The following is a 19,193-nucleotide window of genomic DNA, read 5'->3' as shown; positions in this document are numbered from 1 at the left end:
AGATGGAGGTATTAGGCCCACTGTACGTGTTGCTGGTATAGTATTAGATGGAGGTATTAGGCCCACTGTACGTGTTGCTGGTATAGTATTAGATGGAGGTATTAGGCCCACTGTACGTGTTGCTGGTATAGTATTAGATGGAGGTATTTGTATATGTACAGTAGGCTTAAATGATATAACTGTGCTCCAACAATGCCTCCTCCTTGCCCCTGAGGATATCAATCAAGTTATATTCAATCAAGTTATAATCACTCCTCCTTGCCCTTGAGGATATCAATAAAGTTATATTCACTCCTCCTTGCCCTTGAGGATATCAATAAAGTTATATTCACTCCTCCTTGCCCTTGAGGATATCAATAAAGTTATATTCACTCCTCCTTGCCCTTGAGGATATCAATAAAGTTATATTCACTCCTCCTGCCCCTGGGGATATCAATACAGTTATAGTCACTACTCCTTGCCTCTGAGGATATCAATAAAGTTATATTCACTCATCCTTGCCCCTGAGAATATCAATAAAGTTATATTCAATCCAACTGATTAAGTCATCACTGTGTTTTTTTGTTTTTGTAAGGTGTGAGAGCCTGGCCTGGCCTCACATGACCATGCCCTCGTTCCTTGTCTTGTTGCCCTTGAAGACGGAGATATAACAACGTTTTGTTGAAATTCATTTGAAATAACATTTTAGCAGTTCAGTTTTCAGTGCTCAGGTCCTCTTCTGTTTTCTGTTTCCTGAATTGAATCGAATCTCATTGAACCAATTCAGTTAGTTGTCAGTGCTCTGCTGCTGTTCTTCCTCTTCTTTCTGTTTCTTGCGTGCGAGGTGGGCCTCCCGGGCAGCCTGCAGCCTCTGTTTGGGATACAGGACGAAGGTGAGGGCCACGCTGGCCGTACCGTCCCCGCTCTGCCGGGAAAAACACAGGAAGGTGGCCCACAGGAACGCACAGCAGCCCATGAAGACTGTCCTCAGGTACAGAGGCATCAGGATGAAGTTTAGGAACTATGGACGGAGGGAGGGAGGGAGGGAGAGTGAGAGGGGCAAGGAAAGGGAGGGGGTGAAGAGGGAGGGAGAAGCAGAGGTGGGGGTGAAGAGGGTAGAAGGGGGAGATAAAAACAGGTGTCAGTTTGAAGTGCATCAGAAAAGAACACTAGTATTGTATTACAGCACACTGCACATGCACCACTGACTGACAGGTGTGTGTGTGTGTGTGTGTGTGTGTGTGTGTGTGTGTGTGTGTGTGTGTGTGTGTGTGTGTGTGTGTGTGTGTGTGTGTGTGTGTGTGTGTGTGTGTGTGTGTTATAACAATTGTCGTGGAAATTCACCACCATGTCGTGGAAATTTCCATCAGGGAAACCAGAAGTCAAACTTAAATGAATCATTGTTTATTGTCAGTGTGCTGGAGAGGTTCCAACCAACTCAATGCACCATAGTACACATGTCAATCAGGAGCTCTGCTGGGGCAGTCCCAGCTGTTGTCTTATATACAGCCATACACAGACAATTTATATTTGAATGATTTAGCATAATTAATTAATCATTACCATTTTGTTTCATTCATGTAACAGATCAATACTGGTTCATTCATGTAACAGACCAATACTGGTTCATTCATGTAACAGACCAATATTGGTTCATAACATGTGACAGACCAATACTGGTTCATAACATGTAACAGACCAATACTGGTTCATAACATGTGACAGACCAATACTGGTTCATAACATGTGACAGACCAATACTGGTTCATAACATGTGACAGACCAATACTGGTTCATAACATGTGACAGACCAATACTGGTTCATAACATGTGACAGACCAATACTGGTTCATAACATGTGACAGACCAATACTGGTTCATAACATGTAACAGACCAATACTGGTTCATAACATGTGACAGACCAATACTGGTTCATTCATGTAACAGACCAATACTGGTTCATAACATGTGACAGACCAATACTGGTTCATAACATGTGACAGACCAATACTGGTTCATAACATGTGACAGACCAATACTGGTTCATAACATGTGACAGACCAATACTGGTTCATAACATGTGACAGACCAATACTGGTTCATAACATGTGACAGACCAATACTGGTTCATAACATGTGACAGACCAACACCTCACGAGGCTTCTTCTCTCTAAGCTGAGACCGTGAAACAGAGATATCTTTCGTTCTCAAAACAAAGGTCTGGGTGTACTGACAAATTGCAGCTACAGATAGTGAGGATTCGTTCAGTCAGTCACTTGCATGAACACAGACATTAGTTATTAGAACAGAACATGAATAGAACACAGACATTAGTTATTAGAACAGAACATGAATAGAACACAGACATTAGTTATTAGAACAGAACATGAATAGAACACAGACATTAGTTATTAGAACAGCACAAACATAAAAAATTCCAGCACCATGTTATGACATCAGATCATCACTTCAACAGAAGAAGAAGGTTATCTCTAACAGTAAATAAACATCATACTGAAATAGAACAGAGTGTGTGTGTGTGTGTGTGTGTGTGTGTGTGTGTGTGTGTGTGTGTGTGTGTGTGTGTGTGTGTGTGTGTGTGTGTGTGTGTGTGTGTGTGTGTGTGTGACAGTACTGTATTGACACAGCACAGGCTCAACCGGATGTTTATAGTAAATTCCTCTACATGTGTATTAGTTGGTGGGGACATTTCAGAGCATGATGTTATGTCTTCACACAATATAGTTTATCATCAATACACTGGGATATTTACAGGACAGTGATACACTGTCTATCAATAGCATCCTTATCATTTACCTGCATGAAAGGCCAGTACATGAGTCCAGTCTGAAATTCAAAGAGACAAGAAACATGTTAATAATCAAACCAAGTCAAATACAGTATTCCAAGAGCTCCGATCTAGCACAGATACTTCACATCATAAACTGACTAGCAGGTCTGGTCTGTCTGCCTCTCATTTATGTTTTCCTGTCTGTCTGCCTGTCTGTCTATCCACCTGTCTGTCCGCCTGTCTGTTCGCCTGTCTGTCCTCCTGTCTGCCTGTCTGCCCGCCTGTCTGTCCTCCTGTCTGTCTGTCTGCCCGCCTGTCTGTCCTCCTGTCTGTCTGTCTGCCCGCCTGTCTGTCCTCCTGTCTGTCCGCCTGTCTGTCCTCCTGTCTGTCTGTCTGTTCGCCTGTCTGTCCTCCTGTCTGTCTGTCTGCCCGCCTGTCTGTCCTCCTGTCTGTCCGCCTGTCTGTCCTCCTGTCTGCCTGTCTGCCCGCCTGTCTGTCCTCCTGTCCGCCTGTCTGCCCGCCTGTCTGTCCTCTTGTCTGTCCGTCCGTCCGTCCGTATCTATGCCTGTTGAGTTTATCTCTTCTGTCTGTATTTCCTTTATAAAGTGGATTGTGAGACTGTGATAATAAAGCACTTTAAATAAAGCTTGATTTTCCACTCATTTAACAATCAGAGACTTCTTCCAGCAGCACCCCTCTCTATATGTCCAGAGCTGTATTCCTACCACTCAGATCAATGGGACTTCTTCCAGCAGCACCCCTCTCTATATGTCCAGAGCTGTATTCCTACCACTCAGATCAATGGGACTTCTTCCAGCAGCACCCCTCTCTATATGTCCAGAGCTGTATTCCTACCACTCAGATCAATGGGACTTCTTCCAGCAGCGCCTCTCTATACGTCCAGAGCTGTATTCCTACCACTCAGATCAATGGGACTTCTTCCAGCAGCACCCCTCTCTATATGTCCAGAGCTGTATTCCTACCACTCAGATCAATGGGACTTCTTCCAGCAGCACCCCTCTCTATATGTCCAGAGCTGTATTCCTACCACTCAGATCAATGGGACTTCTTCCAGCAGCACCCCTCTCTATATGTCCAGAGCTGTATTCCTACCACTCAGATCAATGGGACTTCTTCCAGCAGCACCCCTCTCTATACGTCCAGAGCTGTATTCCTACCACTCAGATCAATGGGACTTCTTCCAGCAGCACCCCTCTCTATATGTCCAGAGCTGTATTCCTACCACTCAGATCAATGGGACTTCTTCCAGCAGCACCCCTCTCTATATGTCCAGAGCTGTATTCCTACCACTCAGATCAATGGGACTTCTTCCAGCAGCACCCCTCTCTATATGTCCAGAGCTGTATTCCTACCACTCAGATCAATGGGACTTCTTCCCTCTAACTTTCTACACTGCCCTTTTATTTTATTTCAATGGGGGGAATATGTTCTACCCAGATCTCAGTATTATTTTACAACGGTTGTTGGGCCTGGAAGAGTTGGGCTCGTTATTTGTTTTCCACTGGCAGTAATAGTCATGCATTGCAGTATCCCTGGCCGCCTGCCCATTGCTGCGCAAAAGCGGTGCCATAATCTGGGTTAATAGGGGGTGAGCTCACACCAGGCAGGCGGAAGGTGACTTTCCTTCTCTGCCTGTATGCGTGGGCCGGCCGGCCTCTCGGTCGGTTCCGGTTCGTTCTGATTTCATCTTACCTTGTACGTGTTGAGGAACTTTTCTCTCCAGTCCTCGAAGACATCGTCTTTATTCTCCAAGAAGCTCACTCCTGCAGAAGAAGAGGAGAGAGTACAAACTGTAGGTCACACTTGTGCCCATTTCACACATCACTCAAACCTCGTGCATTTGCACATGACCTTTTGAACGAGTACACGTTAGAACACTGCAGTCCATTCATCACATTCAGCATTTACAAATACACACATCCAAGGTTAGGCTATAGGGTTAGGCTATAGGGTTAGGCTATAAGGCTATAGGGTTAGGCTATAGGGTTAGGTTATAGGGTTAGGCTATAAGGTTAGGCTATAGGGTTAGGCTATAGGGTTAGGCTATAGGGTTAGGCTATAAGGCTATAGGGTTAGGCTATAAGGCTATAGGGTTAGGCTATAGGGTTAGGCTATAAGGCTATAGGGTTAGGCTATTGGGTTAGGCTATAAGGTTATAGGATTAGGCTATAGGGTTAGGCTATAAGGTTATAGGGTTAGGCTATAGGGTTAGGTTATAGGGTTAGGCTATAGGGTTAGGCTATAGGGTTAGGCTATAAGGTTAGGCTATAGGGTTAGGCTATAGGGTTATGCTATAGGGTTAGGTTATAGGGTTAGGCTATAGGGTTAGGCTATAAGGCTATAGGGTTAGGCTATAGGGTTAGGCTATAAGGCTATAGGGTTAGGCTATAGGGTTAGGTTATAGGGTTAGGTTATAGGGTTAGGCTATAGGGTTAGGCTATAGGGTTAGGCTATAGGGTTAGGCTATAAGGCTATAGGGTTAGGCTATAGGGTTAGGCTATAAGGCTATAGGGTTAGGCTATAGGGTTAGGCTATAAGGCTATAGGGTTAGGCTATTGGGTTAGGCTATAAGGCTATAGGGTTAGGCTATTGGGTTAGGCTATAAGGTTATAGGATTAGGCTATAGGGTTAGGCTATAAGGTTATAGGGTTAGGCTATAGGGTTAGGCTATAGGGTTAGGCTATAAGGTTATAGGGTTAGGCTATAGGGTTAGGCTATAGGGTTATGCTATAGGGTTAGGTTATAGGGTTAGGCTATAGGGTTAGGCTATAGGGTTAGGCTATAGGGTTAGGTTATAGGGTTAGGCTATAGGGTTAGGCTATAAGGCTATAGGGTTAGGCTATAGGGTTAGGCTATAAGGCTATAGGGTTAGGCTATAAGGCTATAGGGTTAGGCTATAGGGTTAGGCTATAGGGTTAGGCAACCCTATAGGGTTAGGCTATAGGGTTATGCTATAGGGTTAGGCTATAGGGTTAGGCTATAAGGCTATAGGGTTAGGCTATAGAGTTATGCTATAGGGTTAGGCTATAGGGTTATGCTATAGGGTTAGGCTATAAGGCTATAGGGTTAGGCTATAGAGTTATGCTATAGGGTTAGGCTATAGGGTTAGGCTATAAGGCTATAGGGTTAGGCTATAGGGTTAGGCTATAGGGTTAGGTTATAGGGTTAGGCTATAAGGTTAGGCTATAGGGTTAGGCTATAGGGTTAGGCTATAAGGCTATAGGGTTAGGCTATAGGGTTAGGCTATAAGGCTATAGGGTTAGGCTATTGGGTTAGGCTATAAGGTTATAGGATTAGGCTATAGGGTTAGGCTATAAGGTTATAGGGTTAGGCTATAGGGTTAGGCATTAGGGTTAGGCTATAGGGTTAGGCTATAGGGTTAGGCTATAAGGTTATAGGGTTAGGCTATAGGGTTAGGCTATAGGGTTAGGCTATAGGGTTATGCTATAGGGTTAGGTTATAGGGTTAGGCTATAGGGTTAGGCTATAGGGTTAGGCTATAGGGTTAGGTTATAGGGTTAGGCTATAAGGCTATAGGGTTAGGCTATAAGGCTATAGGGTTAGGCTATAGGGTTAGGCTATAGGGTTATGCTATAGGGTTAGGCTATAGGGTTAGGCTATAAGGCTATAGGGTTAGGCTATAAGGCTATAGGGTTAGGCTATAGAGTTATGCTATAGGGTTAGGCTATAAGGCTATAGGGTTAGGCTATAGGGTTATGCTATAGGGTTAGGCTATAAGGCTATAGGGTTAGGCTATAGAGTTATGCTATAGGGTTAGGCTATAAGGCTATAGGGTTAGGCTATAGGGTTAGGCTATAAGGCTATAGGAGAGTAGCCTAGCATGGGCCTATTACCCAATGGACATGACGCATTGGTCTGTTTCTATATATAAGGTTATTCTATGTAGGCCACTGTAGGAAATTCGAAAATTGTTGTAGGCTACAATAGATACACTTCAATTAAACTTTCCACAGTAAAATGCACGTTACCTGTGTAGAAGACACTCGTTGCCAAGGGTGATGCAAAACTTTGGTCCAGGAGCAGTTTGCGGAAAAGCATTCCGGGAGATTTTCCTGGAAAACGGCTCTCCAAAGCCCGCAACCAGAAATAATTAAAGTTTCCATGGAAGCTGATGGCCACTATGGCAACATTTCTGGTGTGTTTCCAGTCCATCTCTTCTCTTTGTGCGATCATCTGATGAACGAAGTCGCCGCCGGCAAACAGGCAGCCATACAGAGTAACGTTGGCTAACCATGGGAACCGTTTAACCGCTTCTTTTAATACGGCTTTCCTCATTTTCAACACGTTCATTTTGAACTGCGGTGTTCTACGACAACAGAACAGAGTAGAATATAATTGTGTAGTTAGTCCACTGTTGGGTGAAACTTCAAAAGGAAAGTTGTCCTCTGCCTTTCCAAATCGTCCGAGGTGAAGAAACACACACGTTGAGAGAGGCACCGGTCGGTCAGTGGCAGAACAGCGGCCCTGGAGCAGGTTATAGGTTAAGTGCCCTATCCAAGGGCACAATGGCGGGATAGATATTTTAAAGTTCCTCCTATTCACACACTTGGCATGCCAGCTAAATGTAGTCTACGCTTGTATACCTGAGATTGTTATCTGATGTTAGTGAGCAAGCAGAACCCGAAAATACATTAATATTAGCCAAAAGGTTTAGACGTTACTTCCAACCATTAAAGTACTGTTACGCATTCTTAGATCTGCTTGTTTTAGTGAGAAAGTAAAACGGCTCCATCACAAAGGTCCCACAAGACAGTGTTGTAACGCACCAAATCTGCCACCATTACGTTGGGTCTCTTCATTTTGGAATCCAAACAGGAAAGGTCCCTATTTAGCTCTCCGGTCATAGCTCATCTAGCCTATTTAACCGTTAGGACTACACACATTCTATCCTTATAACAACGGACTCATTTGATCATGGAAGAGTAGCGAAATCCATCGATACGTTACATTTAAAGCATTTCATTCTAGATCAACCCGTCCCTGTATACCGACCAGTACGGTACAGTATCAGGTTGCTATCTACGAAATCCATCCTGTGCGTCAACCGCTAATCTAGAGGATTGTCCCGTGAGGCGCTCAGATTTATAGCGCGCTTCAACAACTCCACAAATCTCAATGACCCGGGTTAGTTTTTAGACCAATCAAATGTGTTGTTAAAATCTGTGAAGCTGCGAGCACTGCACACTGCACTTCACTTTTACACGCATGTATGGTGGCCGGCGTGTACTTTTACGCACGGCTCTCTCTCTCTCTCATATATATTATTTTGGCATGGGAAACATATATTTACATTGCCAAAGCAAGTGAGTAAACAATCAAAAATGAAAAGTTATCATTACACTCACAAAAGTTCTAAAGGAATATATACATTTCAAATCTCTCTCTCTCTATCGCGCGCACACATAAAACAACTAACACAGAGCAATCAACATTTAAACCCAACTTTTATTATTTTCATTGGATAAGCATAACAATTTGTTGTTTTCTAAGAGAGTTTCTGTCTGAAATGCTTTAACCAATGATGACAAGTTTTGACAACAGTTTGATTTATAAAACCTTAGAGCTCAAATAAATGCAGTGTCTTTGCCTAACTATCATCGATAGGTGGTCTTGAAACGGTATACAGACAGAGACATGGCTGTCTATCACCACTAGGAGGTGGTCTTGAAACGGTATACAGACAGAGACATGGCTGTCTATCACCACTAGGAGGTGGTCTTGAAACCGTATACAGACAGAGACATGGCTGTCTATCACCACTAGGAGGTGGTCTTGAAACGGTATACAGACAGAGACATGGCTGTCTATCACCACTAGGAGGTGGTCTTGAAACCGTATACAGACAGAGACATGGCTGTCTATCACCACTAGGAGGTGGTCTTGAAACGGTATACAGACAGAGACATGGCTGTCTATCACCACTAGGAGGTGGTCTTGAAACGGTATACAGACAGAGACATGGCTGTCTATCACCACTAGGAGGTGGTCTTGAAACCGTATACAGACAGAGACATGGCTGTCTATCACCACTAGGAGGTGGTCTTGAAACGGTATACAGACAGAGACATGGCTGTTCATGTGGCTATATACTGTATATTATTATGTTTTTAGATAGAGATTTTATTGGGATCCCCATTAGCCGACTCCAATGGCGACAATGGCTAGTCTTCCTGGGTTCCGACACATAACGAAAAAGACATTACAGACACAAATACTTAACGATTGACAAACATTTTAAAACAATATGTAGGGGAGAGGGGTTGTGTTGTGAGATGTTGTTTTATTCGTTTTTTTTTTAAAGCTAATTTAGCTGTTTTCTTGACTACTAATAAAACAAATGTAGACTGAACTGTATGCTATTTTCATACCATAATAAGGACCATCGAGAGCATCCTGACCGGTTGCATCATCGCCTGGTATGGCAACTGCTCCGCATCTGACCGTAAGGTCGCTACAGAGGGTAGTGCGTACGGCCCAGTACATCACTGGGGCCAAGCTTCCTGCCATTTATTGTCTATGTATAGTCACTTCACTCGCACCTACATGTACAAATTACCTCAACTAACCTGTACCCCCGCACACTGACTCGGACCGGTGCCCCCTGTACATAACCTCGTTATTGTTATGTTATTGTTACTTTTTTATATATTTTTTTACTTTTGTTTATTTGGTAAATATATTCTTAACTCTTCGTGAACTGCACTGTTGGTTAAGGGCTTGTAAGTAAGCATTTCATGGTAAAGTCTACACATTATTCAGTGACTTAGGTCTATGCAGTACATGTATTCTCAATCACATGCATATTTTGGCGATGATAAAATGTCCAAACAATAAAATCGCGCAGTTAGAATGTACATGTATTTGGTTGAGACTTGCATTTGGATGTTTATGCCGATGCATCATCCGAGTTTCTTCAGTGGTTTTAACTATTACAGCAAGGCTATTGTTTCACATTGCAACTCAGAGGGCGGGCACAGGGAGAGGAAGACTGGGCGATATCCTTCTTCTATTGGTTAGTTGAGCTGCCGATCAGCAGAAAGCCCAGTAAATTGTTGTTTTTGGATTGGCGCAAAAACGTCTTTGCATCGGTCGGTAGGCGAAACGGTATCGAACTTTAGAATGACCAGAAACTAAGTCCGAATCAGGTAGGATTCGATATCGCATTATTTAATAAGCTGCATGAAGCGTTTACTAATGTCTTGAATATTACTGTTGATGTACGATGAACTGGCTTATTTGGGTGTTTTCTTTGACATTTTCTGAAAATGTATTGTTTCACGAGGGTTGGTGAAAGCCAAGCCCTCGATGCTTTACTTTCATCCATCATCAACAATAATGAGAATTGTGTGAAGTGCATATGTATCGATAAAGGCATGTTGGGTGGTGACTTCTCGTGAAACGGGGGTGTTTAGAATTACGGAAGTTGATTTTGAGCGAGTATGGGCATGTTTTTCTGTTGCGCAAAGTTGCGTTGCCTCTCCACGACATCCGCTCGCTGCGTGATAATAATAGTTACGGTCGAAACTCCACACTCGTCTTTATGTGAGCATCTGTCATAACTTTCCAGGTTGAACACACAATGACAGACAGTTGTGTAGAATGACACGTCTGATGTAGGATTCTAGGTTAATGATTGTAGTAGCCTACTGCTGGATATGGTGAAATTAAATTAAAGGTCTAGAAATAACTATCAGAATGGCAATTTTCCAAAGTGATGAGATTTTGTAGGTTACTAATCAATCAATCCATCAAATCAATCAAATTTGATTTATAAAGCCCTTTTTACATCAGCTGATGTCACAAAGTGCTATACAGAAACCCAGCCTAAAACCCCAAACAATGCAGATGTAGAAGCACGTGGCTAGGAATGATTATACTGGATAGTGATTGTGGAATAACATTTGCTACTTTCCTTCCTTGACTAGGCTATCAGTAACACTCATGGAATTAAAGTGTAGACATGCCAGTAGGACTGTTTCCTAGCAACAGATCAATAGTATCTATAGGTCAGTGGTCTAAGTTCATAACAAGTCCGAAGCCAAATCCACGGTATGGATTTCGGTGCATACACGAAGTCCTGAAAAACAAAGGTTGCCTCCCAAATAGCATCATATTCCCTACATAGTGCACTACTTTTGACCAGGACCGTAGCAGACTTTGTTTCAGCTGGAGGGAGGGTGATTTCATGTTTCACTGACAGCATCTTCTCAACAATAGTCTGAGGCTTTCTGCGATCAACATTGTGTGTGTGTGTCTGTGTGTGATTATCCATGTGACCTGAATGTTCCTCCCACGCTGGGGTGAATCTGTTATATTGCTCCAAGATTACTGCCTTTAAATCCTGTGTGTGTGTGGAGGGAGGGGGTCTAGTCTTAGAAGTGGGGCATACACGTTCACGCCATACTATCTCTGTCACACACTATCTCTGTCACATGTAAACGCATGTGACAGAGATGAGAGAGAGAGAGAGAGAGACCAGGGCCCATAGCGATCAGACCAACAGTAGTGCACTACGTAGGGACTAGGGTTCTATTTGTGACGTAGCCAGTGTGTTCCAGCAGGAGGCCCGCTGCCGTCTGAATCTAGGTCACCAGCAGTAGCAGCATCATCAGTGGCAGCAGCATCACAGAGACAACACACACACACACACACACACACAAAGTTCTCCATCTTTCTAGTCCCATCTCGGTGCTAACTCAGTCCTAACCAATGTTCCCTCTAAACTGAGTGCGGGGTGCAGTAGCCTGAGATTGCTGCACAGCTAGAAACATCAGCCCACTGAGAGAAGCACGAGATTGAACTTTACTCAACTTTCTAGAGTGTTCCCTGTTAGTTAACACCATCTACGTTTCCCTTTACTGTGGCGACAGTGGCCAATTTCAATGCAACATACCTGAAACAAAGGCAGAACGCGGCAGAGTAGGATTCTATTGAGCACGTACTCTACACAGACTGGTGGGACATAACCTGTCAGAACTGCAGTAGGCCTATATGCAAATAGATCATTGCCATATATGGATCTGTGCCATTTACTTTAAACTGGACTGTGTTTACAGCTGTGATATCACTGACATTGCTTGTTCAAATACTTATATGTTCTTAATTCCATTCCTTTACTTAGATTTGTGTGTATTGTTAGATATTACTGCACTGTTGGACCAAGGAACACAAGCATTTCACTACACCCACAATAACATCTGCCAAACACGTGTATGTGACCAATAACATCTGATTTGATAGTGAGTAGATGTGCTTGTTTGGAGATCTGCATGTAGCCACGTGTCCACATTTTGTTCATACCCTTTGATAGTTAGTGAGTTATTAACCCAGTTATAGATCATTAGTCAGCAGTAGGGGAGTGATAGTTAGTGAGTTATTAACCCAGTTATAGATCATTAGTCAGCAGTAGGGGAGTGATAGTTAGTGAGTTATTAACCCAGTTATAGATCATTAGTCAGCAATAGGGGAGTGATAGTTAGAGAGTTATTAACCCAGTTATAGATCATTAGTCAGCAGTAGGGGAGTGATAGTTAGTGAGTTATTAACCCAGTTATAGATCATTAGTCAGCAGTAGGGGAGTGATAGTTAGTGAGTTATTAACCCAGTTATAGATCATTAGTCAGCAGTAGGGGAGTGATAGTTAGTGAGTTATTAACCCAGTTATAGATCATTAGTCAGCAGTAGGGGAGTGATAGTTAGTGAGTTATTAACCCAGTTATAGATTAGTAGTCAGCAGTAGGGGAGTGATTGCTTCCTACAAGAGCACAAAACGTGTACATTTCTAGAAAAGCAGGTCAGGTAAAGAGCTTTTCTTTGCCTTTGAAAGGGCAGTGTTGTATTTTGAGACAGGCTTGAATTCGCTAAACAGCCAATAGGCAGAGGGTAACATAATGTGTCTGATTCTCTGTAATAATGGTAGCGGAATAATTAAGCATTTTACTTTGTAAAGTGGTTTCTTGCATCAAACAACACAACATTTTCAGTCACCTCCTTGTCTAAAGGACAAGTAGATAAACAGGTTCATGTTAAGCCCTGTATGTTGTTATTTTCAGAAGTCTCATGGAATGTAGACCAACATTGAACACCACACATTGGCTGCTACTGTAGACTGAATGATAGAACAGCTATTTCCATGTTAAAATGTTATGGGATGCATTTTCTCCATTGTTTTTGACGGTAGACCACTCTGGTAGGCCTACATTATGATCAAATCGCCACAGTGGCCTATGTGACTAATGTTAAAACTGTAACTTAAAACGGGTACAGCCTCAGTGTTCACAGTACGCTGGAAGTTGCGCAGAATTTTCACAGCGTTGAAGTTTGTGCTCAGCAGACCTGAAATTAGCTCAGTGCCTAAACATTGTTTGAGGTAACTCAGTGCTAGGACAGACAGAGAAAGGAAGCTGCTGTAGCAGCCAGACCAGCAGAGTTACACTGACATCACTGTGACACTACTAACACCTTCCTGTTTGGATTTTATACAATGAGGATGTTTTCATGTTGGCAGCACACAGGTTCAACAGGAACATATGGAATGGAAAATATGACCTGAATATATGAATTGATATGAATCTGAATATTGTATCTGTAACCCCCAACTAAAAAAATACAAAATAAATATAAATGTGGTCACACAAATGGATTATCTTTAGGAACCCTGAGAGAGACAGAGACAGTGTGTTATAATCTGCAGGATTCTAGAGACAGTGTGTTATAATCTGCAGGATTCTAGAGACAGAGACAGTGTGTTATAATCTGCAGGATTCTAGAGACAGTGTGTTATAATCTGCAGGATTCTAGAGACAGTGTGTTATAATCTGTAGGGTTCTAGAGACAGTGTGTTATAATCTGTAGGATTCTAGAGACAGAGACAGTGTGTTATAATCTGTAGGATTCTAGAGACAGAGACAGTGTGTTATAATCTGCAGGATTCTAGAGACAGAGACTGTGTGTTATAATCTGTAGGGTTCTAGAGACAGTGTGTTATAATCTGCAGGATTCTAGAGACTGAGACAGTGTGTTATAATCTGCAGGATTCTAGAGACAGACAGTGTGTTATAATCTGTAGGGTTCTAAAGACAGAGAGACAGACAGTGTGTTATAATCAGCAGGATTCTAGAGACAGTGTGTTATAATCTGTAGGATTCTAGAGACAGTGTGTTATAATCTGTAGGATTCTAGAGACAGTGTGTTATAATCTGTAGGATTCTAGAGACAGAGACAGTGTGTTATAATCTGTAGGATTCTAGAGACAGAGACAGTGTGTTATAATTTGTAGGATTCTAGAGACAGAGACAGTGTGTTATAATCTGTAGCATTCTAGAGACAGAGACAGTGTGTTATAATCTGTAGGATTCTAGAGACAGACAGTGTGTTATAATCTGTAGGATTCTAGACACAGAGAGACAGACAGTGTGTTATAATCTGCAGGATTCTAGAGACAGAGACAGTGTGTTATAATCTGTAGGATTCTAGAGACAGTGTGTTATAATCTGTAGGATTCTAGAGACAGAGACAGTGTGTTATAATCTGTAGGATTCTAGAGACAGTGTGTTATAATCTGTAGGATTCTAGAGACAGAGTGTTATAATCTGTAGGATTCTAGAGACAGAGACAGTGTGTTATAATCTGTAGGATTCTAGAGACAGTGTGTTATAATTTGTAGGATTCTAGAGACAGAGACAGTGTGTTATAATCTGTAGGATTCTAGAGACAGTGTGTTATAATCTGTAGGATTCTAGAGACAGAGACAGTGTGTTATAATCTGTAGCATTCTAGAGACAGAGACAGTGTGTTATAATCTGTAGGATTCTAGAGACAGAGACAGTGTGTTATAATCTGTAGCATTCTAGAGACAGAGACAGTGTGTTATAATCTGTAGGATTCTAGAGACAGAGACAGTGTGTTATAATCTGTAGGATTCTAGACACAGAGAGACAGACAGTGTGTTATAATCTGCAGGATTCTAGAGACAGAGACAGTGTGTTATAATCTGTAGGATTCTAGAGACAGTGTGTTATAATCTGTAGGATTCTAGAGACAGAGACAGTGTGTTATAATCTGTAGGATTCTAGAGACAGTGTGTTATAATCTGTAGGATTCTAGAGACAGTGTGTTATAATCTGTAGGATTCTAGAGACAGAGTGTTATAATCTGTAGGATTCTAGAGACAGAGACAGTGTGTTATAATCTGCAGGATTCTAGAGACAGTGTGTTATAATCTGTAGGGTTCTAGAGACAGTGTGTTATAATCTGTAGGGTTCTAGAGACAGAGACAGTGTGTTATAATCTGTAGGATTCTAGAGACAGAGACAGTGTGTTATAATCTGTAGGATTCTAGAGACAGAGACTGTGTGTTATAATCTGTAGGGTTCTAGAGACAGTGTGTTATAATCTGCAGGATTCTAGAGACTGAGACAGTGTGTTATAATCTGCAGGATTCTAGAGACAGACAGTGTGTTATAATCTGTAGGGTTCTAAAGACAGAGAGACAGACAGTGTGTTATAATCAGCAGGATTCTAGAGACAGTGTGTTATAATCTGTAGGATTCTAGAGACAGTGTGTTATAATCTGTAGGATTCTAGAGACAGTGTGTTATAATCTGTAGGATTCTAGAGACAGTGTGTTATAATCTGTAGGATTCTAGAGACAGAGACAGTGTGTTATAATCTGTAGGATTCTAGAGACAGAGACAGTGTGTTATAATCTGTAGGATTCTAGAGACAGAGACAGTGTGTTATAATTTGTAGGATTCTAGAGACAGAGACAGTGTGTTATAATCTGTAGCATTCTAGAGACAGAGACAGTGTGTTATAATCTGTAGGATTCTAGAGACAGACAGTGTGTTATAATCTGTAGGATTCTAGACACAGAGAGACAGACAGTGTGTTATAATCTGCAGGATTCTAGAGACAGAGACAGTGTGTTATAATCTGTAGGATTCTAGAGACAGTGTGTTATAATCTGTAGGATTCTAGAGACAGAGACAGTGTGTTATAATCTGTAGGATTCTAGAGACAGTGTGTTATAATCTGTAGGATTCTAGAGACAGAGTGTTATAATCTGTAGGATTCTAGAGACAGAGACAGTGTGTTATAATCTGTAGGATTCTAGAGACAGTGTGTTATAATTTGTAGGATTCTAGAGACAGAGACAGTGTGTTATAATCTGTAGGATTCTAGAGACAGTGTGTTATAATCTGTAGGATTCTAGAGACAGTGTGTTATAATCTGTAGGATTCTAGAGACAGAGACAGTGTGTTATAATCTGTAGGATTCTAGAGACAGAGACAGTGTGTTATAATCTGTAGGATTCTAGAGACAGTGTGTTATAATCTGTAGGATTCTAGAGACAGAGACAGTGTGTTATAATCTGTAGGATTCTAGAGACAGTGTGTTATAATTTGTAGGATTCTAGAGACAGAGACAGTGTGTTATAATCTGTAGGATTCTAGAGACAGTGTGTTATAATCTGTAGGATTCTAGAGACAGTGTGTTATAATCTGTAGGATTCTAGAGACAGTGTGTTATAATCTGTAGGATTCTAGAGACAGAGACAGTGTGTTATAATCTGTAGGATTCTAGAGACAGTGTGTTATAATCTGTAGGATTCTAGAGACAGAGACAGTGTGTTATAATCTGTAGCATTCTAGAGACAGAGACAGTGTGTTATAATCTGTAGGATTCTAGAGACAGAGACAGTGTGTTATAATCTGTAGCATTCTAGAGACAGAGACAGTGTGTTATAATCTGTAGGATTCTAGAGACAGACAGTGTGTTATAATCTGTAGGATTCTAGACACAGAGAGACAGACAGTGTGTTATAATCTGTAGGATTCTAGAGACAGAGACAGTGTGTTATAATCTGTAGGATTCTTGAGACAGTGTGTTATAATCTGTAGGATTCTAGAGACAGTGTGTTATAATCTTTAGGATTCTAGAGACAGAGACAGTGTGTTATAATCTGCAGGATTCTAGAGACAGATACAGTGTGTTATAATCTGTAGGATTCTAGAGACAGAGACAGTGTGTTATAATCTGTAGGATTCTAGAGACAGAGAGACAGACAGTGTGTTATAATCTGTAGGATTCTAGAGACAGAGACAGTGTGTTATAATCTGTAGGATTCTAGAGACAGAGAGACAGACAGTGTGTTATAATCTGTAGGATTCTAGAGACAGAGACAGTATGTTATAATCTGCAGGATTCTAGAGACGGAGACAGTGTGTTATAATCTGCAGGATTCTAGAGACAGAGACAGTGTGTTATAATCTGTAGGATTCTAGAGACAGAGAGACAGAGACAGTGTGTTATAATCTGTAGGATTCTAGAGACAGAGAAACAGACAGTGTGTTATAATCTGCAGGATTCTAGAGACAGAGACAGTGTGTTATAATCTGTAGGATTCTAGAGACAGTGTGTTATAATATGTAGGATTCTAGAGACAGTGTGTTATAATCTGTAGCATTCTAGAGACTGAGACAGTGTGTTATAATCTGCAGGATTCTAGAGACAGAGACAGTGTGTTATATTCTGTAGGATTCTAGAGACAGAGAGAGAGACAGTGTGTTATAATCTGTAGGGTTCTAGAGACAGACAGTGTGTTATAATCTGCAGGATTCTAGAGACAGTGTGTTATAATCTGTAGGATTCTAGAGACAGAGACAGTGTGTTATAATCTGCAGGATTCTAGAGACAGAGACAGTGTGTTATAATCTGTAGCATTCTAGAGACAGACAGTGTGTTATAATCTGTAGGATTCTAGAGACAGAGACAGTGTGTTATAATCTGTAGGATTCTAGAGACAGAGACAGTGTGTTATAATCTGTAGCATTCTAGAGACAGATACAGTGTGTTATAATCTGTAGGATTCTAGAGACAGAGACAGTGTGTTATAATCTGTAGGATTCTAGAGACAGAGAGACAGACAGTGTGTTATAATCTGTAGGATTCTAGAGACAGAGACAGTGTTTTATAATCTGTAGGATTCTAGAGACAGAGAGACAGACAGTGTGTTATAATCTGTAGGATTCTAGAGACAGAGACAATGTGTTATAATCTGCAGGATTCTAGAGACAGAGACAGTGTGTTATAATCTGTAGGATTCTAGAGACAGAGACAGTGTGTTATAATCTGCAGGATTCTAGAGACTGAGACAGTGTGTTATAATCTGCAGGATTCTAGAGACAGAGACAGTGTGTTATAATCTGTAGGTTTCTAGAGACAGAGACAGAGACAGTGTGTTATAATCTGTAGGATTCTAGAGACAGAGAGACAGACAGTGTGTTATAATCTGCAGGATTCTAGAGACAGAGACAGTGTGTTATAATCTGTAGGATTGTAGAGACAGTGTGTTATAATTTGTAGGACTCGAGAGACAGTGTGTTATAATCTGTAGGACTCGAGAGACAGTGTGTTATAATCTGTAGCATTCTAGAGACTGAGACAGTGTGTTATAATCTGCAGGATTCTAGAGACAGAGACAGTGTGTTATAATCTGCAGGATTCTAGAGACAGAGACAGTGTGTTATAATCTGCAGGATTCTAGGGACAGAGACAGTGTGTTATAATCTGTAGAATTCTAGAGACAGAGAGACAGACAGTGTGTTATAATCTGTAGGGTTCTAGAGACAGACAGTGTGTTATAATCTGCAGGATTCTAGAGACAGTGTGTTATAATCTGTAGGATTCTAGAGACAGAGACAGTGTGTTATAATCTGCAGGATTCTAGAGACAGTGTGTTATAATCTGTAGGATTCTAGAGACAGTGTGTTATAATCTGTAGGATTCTAGAGACAGAGACAGTGTGTTATAATCTGTAGGATTCTAGAGACAGAGACAGTGTGTTATAATCTGTAGCATTCTAGAGACTGAGACAGTGTGTTATAATCTGTAGGATTCTAGAGACAGAGACAGTGTGTTATAATCTGTAGGATTCTAGAGACAGAGACAGTGTGTTATAATCTGCAGGATTCTAGAGACAGAGACAGTGTGTTATAATCTGCAGGATTCTAGAGACAGAGACAGTGTGTTATAATCTGTAGGATTCTAGAGACAGAGAGACAGACAGCGTGTTATAATCTGTAGGGTTCTAGAGACAGACAGTGTGTTATAATCTGTAGGATTCTAGAGACAGAGACAGTGTGTTATAATCTGTAGGGTTCTAGAGACAGTGTGTTATAATCTGAAGGATTCTAGAGACAGAGACAGTGTGTTATAATCAGCAGGATTCTAGAGACAGAGACAGTGTGTTATAATCTGTAGGATTCTAGAGACAGTGTGTTATAATCTGTAGGATTCTAGAGACAGAGATAGTGTGTTATAATCTGTAGGATTCTAGAGACAGTGTGTTATAATCTGTAGGATTCTAGAGACAGAGACA

At 41.4% G+C, this 19,193-nt stretch overlaps 2 protein-coding genes across 2 annotated transcripts in view; one reads left to right on the top strand and one right to left on the bottom strand.

Annotated features, from left to right (window-relative positions):
• Positions 1-8,027, bottom strand: mpv17l (MPV17 mitochondrial membrane protein like). The gene is made up of 4 exons (XM_045715868.1): positions 6,781-8,027; positions 4,485-4,555; positions 2,798-2,827; positions 1-1,000 (listed from the first exon to the last, which is right to left on the bottom strand). The coding sequence occupies exons 1-4, from the start codon at positions 7,100-7,102 to the stop codon at positions 767-769; spliced, it is 657 nt and encodes a 218-aa protein (XP_045571824.1). The 5' UTR covers positions 7,103-8,027; the 3' UTR covers positions 1-766.
• A 1,801-nt stretch (positions 8,028-9,828) lies between these two features.
• Positions 9,829-19,193, top strand: part of LOC106601961 (cytokine receptor-like factor 3) — a 73,038-nt gene continuing 63,673 nt past the window's right edge. Inside the window, exon 1 of the mRNA XM_045715867.1 lies at positions 9,829-9,957. The gene's annotated coding sequence lies outside the window, so the exon portion shown is untranslated. The remainder of the gene's footprint in view (positions 9,958-19,193) is intronic.

The sequence above is a fragment of the Salmo salar genome, chromosome ssa03 (genome assembly GCF_905237065.1).
Source record: "Salmo salar chromosome ssa03, Ssal_v3.1, whole genome shotgun sequence".
NCBI lineage: Eukaryota > Metazoa > Chordata > Actinopteri > Salmoniformes > Salmonidae > Salmo > Salmo salar.
This window is presented reverse-complemented; position numbering and strand designations above follow the sequence as displayed.

What these genes read in the sequence shown, in the direction of transcription:
- mpv17l (XM_045715868.1), bottom strand. Translation starts at nt 7,102, where the DNA reads ATGAACGTGTTGAAAATGAGGAAAGCCGTATTAAAAGAAGCGGTTAAA. An exon ending in AACGAGTGTCTTCTACACAG is followed by an intron (nt 4,556 to 6,780) that starts GTAACGTGCATT and finishes CTTCTTCTGCAG; the next exon opens with GAGTGAGCTTCTTGGAGAAT. An exon ending in AGTTCCTCAACACGTACAAG is followed by an intron (nt 2,828 to 4,484) that starts GTAAGATGAAAT and finishes TTTGAATTTCAG; the next exon opens with ACTGGACTCATGTACTGGCC.